A 5,086-nucleotide genomic window follows, 5' to 3' on the forward strand; every position below is an offset into this window, starting at 1 on the left:
TATAATTTAAAATATAAAAAAAGAGATAAAAACATATGCTGAGCTACAATATTTATAATTCCCTTAATAAATGTTTATTAAAATTTGTACGGCTCACTTCATATGTATCTTTTTTCAACTCTTAAGTCTTAAAATAAAAGTTTCGTCATCCACTAATCATTTCATGATATTATACTAAATGATTGAAGACTATTATTATATTTTACTTATAGATTTATCATTTAATGTCAAATTAAGAGATATTGAGAAGATGATAATAAAAAATAATAATAAAAAAAAAATATGATAAATAGATTTTTCCTTAAATTTTAATGGGTTTAATTTCTTTTTGCTGACATTCCATGTGATAATGGTATGTGCATTATATAAGAGCTAAGTACCATGTCACATATTTGAATTATAGATGGAGCAACTTTGAATAAAATGGGCCAATGCTAGATTTTAGATCCGATCTCGTAGGTTGAGATGGAGGAGTCATCCAGTTTTATATTGTTACAGTCATGTATAGATTTTACAAAAATAAAATTTATAAATTGATATGATATCATCTGATACGTTAGATCTATTTTATAATAAAAAATAATTTTATAATTTATAATTAACACCTTCAAACTTATAATCCTGGCTTGTCCACACAGATGCAAAAACTCAAAAACTCAAAAATTTACTAATTACTAAGTTTATATATAAACCAAGCATTTTTCGCAAATTGTCTTTTTAGCCAAGAAGTAAATTCAGCTCCGACAACGAAGCCTCGTTGTCGTAGATAAACTACCCACATCCCAGACAACGAGCGTCATTGTCGTAGCCAAGAAATAAACAACTCACATTCTCGAACGAGGTGGGTCCATACTTCACTGTTCCCTTCCTCTGCTCTCGACACATGCATTCTGCCCAGCTCACCCCACACTCTGACTCCTACGCTATTTCAAAACAGCGCCGCACCTCCTTAGCCTCCATGGATCCCTCCCTGGCCCCGCCCTGCCCAGCCCGTGAGGACTGTTGGACCGAGGAAGCCACTCACACTCTTCTCGACGCCTGGGGCGACCGCTACGTCCAACTCAACCGCGGCAACCTCGGTCAGAAGCAGTGGCAGGAGGTCGCCGATGCCGTCAACGCCCGTCACGCCCACTTTCCCAACTCCCTCCGCTCCGACGTCCAATGCAAGAACCGCATCGACACGCTCAAGAAGAAGTTCAAGATCGAGAAGGCTAGGGTTTTCCAGTCATGCGGCTCTTACGTCAGCTCCTGGCCCTTCTTCGCCCTCCTCGACGCTCTCATCGGCTCCACCTTCCCCAAGTCTTCATCTCCTGTCGCCGTAGGGAATCGGAAAACCCCACCTACGGCGTCTCAGGCTTGGAATCTCTCCTCGCCGGTGCCGGTTGGTCCCCGAACTCACAAACGCCCGCCACCAGCGGGCCACTCCCGGCGTAACTTCTTAGTTTTCTCGGCGGCCGAGGGCGAGGGTTCGGAGGACTTGAGGGGGAGCATTGGGACTGAGAGCGAAGGAGGAAGAGTGAGGAGTGGTGGGTACAGGGAATTGGCGCAGGCGATAGAGAGGTTTGGGGAGATATATGAGAGAGTGGAATGGGTAAAGCAAAGGCAGATGATAGAGTTGGAGAAGCAGAAGATGCAATTCGCAAAGGACTTGGAATGCCACAGGATGCAGCTCTTGTTGGAAACGCAGGTCCAGCTTCAGAAGATGAAGCGTGCCAGGCGGTCCGGTGAGAGACACTCTTAAAACATGCTCTTATCTCCATAATTAGCTCCAATGTTTGAAAAGGAATTGTAACTGTTTATTTCTTTGCTTGTTTTAGCATTTTAGGAGAGTGATTATTTATTTTTTATTTTAGAAAAGAAATGAACATTTTTTTTATGATTTTTTTTGGTCTATTATAATTGGTTATTCAAGGATGGTTTCGATATTAGTGGAATGGGTGATTTAGTATGGGTTAGATTAGAGCTCTGTGGGCCACAACTTTGGTATCATTGTGTGCCAATAATCTGCCAATGGGGGATTACAATAAACCGGATTATTAAGAATATTCTTGATGGCAAAGGGTCTATTTATTTATTCATTATATGATGCAAAGCTTTCACGTTAAGAGACTACACATGGGATAAAATGTGCAGGATCAAGCAGTGTAATACATTTTTTTTTAACGCTTCCTTTATAGCAGTATGAGGTCATTTTGTGATTAACTTGCATTATTTCACTTTGCCACCACTTCTTTTTCACTGTTGATTTGATGTCATTTTATAGTTTGCTGCATACTTTCTTTGTGTGGGGTCTGTCAAATTGCTTATGTTCCACAGTGCATGGACAGGATTTTGTATAATGATAACCAAAATGAAACTCAAATATATATACTTTTTGGATGTAAAACCTAAATATATTAATCCAATACGAAGTTGATCCTGATGATATTGGAATATTTTAAGGGTGGATGCATTGCTTCTTGTTTGAGACAAAATTGTAGCCAAGCTCAAAGAATAGACCATTCATCTTTAATAATCCTTACCCGCCTATAAAAAACAGACTCTTTAATAATCCTTACCCTCATATTCCTGATTGAATTGCCAGTTTTCCGCCGTGACATTATCACACTTTACCATCCTACATAACTACCTGTCACTTGGAAAGACAAGCTATTCCCTAGTAACATGTTTGATATTTTTTTTTCTATCCAATGTAAATTTTCCATTAGACCTTCATTGCATCTTTCTCATAACAAGTGACTCAATTTGACATTTGTGTATGTATGATACTTGGGGGACTAGTTTACTATCTGAACTTGCTTCAATAAGTTTGTTGACTTGGCTTCTGCAACGGTGTGTTTGACGAAAATAGATCCTCTCACTAATGGATGCTATGGAACAGATATTTTTGAGTAAATAATGTAGAGAAGACAAAAGCAGATGAACCCCAAAAATGCAGTGGTGAAAAGGCTAAGAAAGGGGTAAACATAGTATATAAAGGCACTTGATTTGTCTATCAAGTTGTGTTGAAACTCTGCATTTGGCCAGAGCCATGCTGTTGAATCGTGTATCCAGTAATTTTATCAATGGTTTCTGCTTTATCCTCAGGATAAAGTGATTACAATTTTGATAAAGGAGTTCTAAAAGTGGAGAGTCCTTTGAGATCCTCATGTTGCTTACTTTTAGAATGGCGTCCATGTGCAACAAAAGTTGGTTCGTGGATAACAAAGCTGTGGTTTGATTTGACCTACTACAAGGAATTTTAAAGCGATGCGTTTGATAGTGTCATTCGCCCTGGGTCAAGCAAAATGGTGCAGGTTGTGACAGTGTAGTGTATATATATATAAATCTTGTGCTGGCATCAATTTATTTGATAACTTACATCATCTGTTTTCTCCATCTTTACTCTCCTGTTGTGGGAATCCCCGTTTGCTGTCACATACTACTGAGGCAACGCCCCTTTTAAGGTTTAATATGCATACATGTCAGGGTAGGGAGTCCAGCCAGACATGACCACAGCCGTCTGCATCTTTTGCAGCTTGCTGTTTATGAACCAGTAAAATTTAAATAATTTTTCAGTGTAATTGATATATATCTTATGTCAGCATATCCAATATCTATGAGTATCATTGGACATTATGAACTTATTTTTCTGGTTTTGTAATTTCCATTGACGTATTGAGGTACCTGCAAGATCCTGTGCAGGAAATGCTCTTATGGTTTCTGTTAGCCTAATTTTGATAAATATATCTTAGCTGATCTTCTTGTTTTTTCAATGTAACAGAGAGTTACTCATAGCCAGCTATGTTGGAGAATGCCCTACAAATGTTGGCTGTTTCTCTTTGAAAGGTATAGGTAGATACTATAGAATTAAACCAGCAAACATATTGATGCCACCTTATTAATGAGAAAGGGATTTACCTACTGTACTTTACTTGCAAGTAGAAGCTTGAGCCCAAATGACATTGTCAAATGCTTAAGAAATTTTGGTAATGTTGTTCCCTCTTTCATTGCTCTTGTTATGTTTGGACTTCAGAGTTATGTATATTTGGCATTCTTCTGCTTATCTACTCCTTTTTCTATGAGAAATGATAGTTGCAGTTGTGAGTGTGCAAGCGCCGCGCAATCACTTTGAAAAAAGTGAATAAATACAGACCCACATGAAAAGAAAATTAAACTTTTAATAGTGGACCCTACTATTTTTCAAAGTGATTGCACAGCGCTTACGTATTCTACGACTGATGTAGTATTACTCTTTTTCCATTGGGTCATGTTTGATTTTCTATAATCCGTGATCCTTCTAGCATGGGGGACATCTGAATCTCTATTCCCATTTTTGGCATTTTGTTGTGCTTGGTTTCCTTAGGCTTCGAGTTTTTTACTTCTGTTAAAGAGCCTTTGGCTTAATTATTCATAGAGGAAAAATAGAACAAGCATCTTTCCACTTCATTTGAAATAGAAAGTGTTAATTTATGGGACGTATGGAGGGGTAATCTTTTCGGATTCTACCTGTTTGAATGCATTTTTATTGTTCTTGGGGTTCTTGACATTTTTTCAAAGTAGGAAAGAAGTTTCTAAACAATTTCTCAAGCAATATTCATATATTAAAGTGATCTCTTCATATAATTTCCCTTAATTCATTGATAGAAATTGATAACGTGGAAAGTACTTGTTGAATCATGATCAATCACTTGTAGACAAGTATCACAAAAGCACAGTTAACATTTAAAAAGAAAAAAAAAAAAAATTAAAACCCCCTAGTCAATATTCCATGTCAGTAGAACGTTTCAAAGAATTGAAAGCATTAAAAAAGTAAAGAAAAACTTAAAAAAAACAGTAAGCTTAAAAAATATAATAAAAAAATTTAAATTGTAAGAACCTAAGAAAAAGCCACTCGAAACGGACATAAGCTTATTTATTTATTTATTATTATTTTTTTAAAAATGGGTTGATCGATTAGGAACTCAATTGGTCATCAACCACCCAAAAGGTAACTCATAAGGATGATCCTATTGGTAGTCCAAGTGGGGCACACCAATTCGGCATTGTTATAAAAACTAGATCAGTGTATATAATGGAAGCGTTTTATTAGAGCAGCATACACAAC

General features: G+C 37.2%; 1 protein-coding gene across 2 annotated transcripts; it reads left to right on the forward strand.

Moving 5' to 3' along the window:
* Positions 1 to 725: 725 nt before the first annotated feature.
* LOC108983594 (trihelix transcription factor ASIL2-like) lies at positions 726 to 4,050 on the forward strand. 2 transcript variants are annotated; one of them, XM_018955295.2, is made up of 2 exons: positions 726 to 1,724; positions 3,088 to 3,755. In XM_018955295.2, the coding sequence occupies exons 1-2, from the start codon at positions 884 to 886 to the stop codon at positions 3,090 to 3,092; spliced, it is 846 nt and encodes a 281-aa protein (XP_018810840.1). In that variant the 5' UTR covers positions 726 to 883; the 3' UTR covers positions 3,093 to 3,755. The 2 variants fall into 2 exon arrangements, with proteins under 2 accessions (XP_018810840.1, XP_018810838.1); XM_018955293.2 differs by lacking the exon at positions 3,088 to 3,755 and adding an exon at positions 3,764 to 4,050 and having other exon boundaries at positions 730 to 1,724.
* The last annotated feature ends 1,036 nt before the right edge of the window (positions 4,051 to 5,086 follow it).

This window comes from Juglans regia, chromosome 1 (assembly GCF_001411555.2).
Source record: "Juglans regia cultivar Chandler chromosome 1, Walnut 2.0, whole genome shotgun sequence".
Classification (NCBI taxonomy): domain Eukaryota; kingdom Viridiplantae; phylum Streptophyta; class Magnoliopsida; order Fagales; family Juglandaceae; genus Juglans; species Juglans regia.

Excerpts from the sequence above, each read along its gene's own strand:
- LOC108983594 (XM_018955293.2), top strand. The coding sequence starts at position 884 with ATGCATTCTGCCCAGCTCACCCCACACTCTGACTCCTACGCTATTTCA.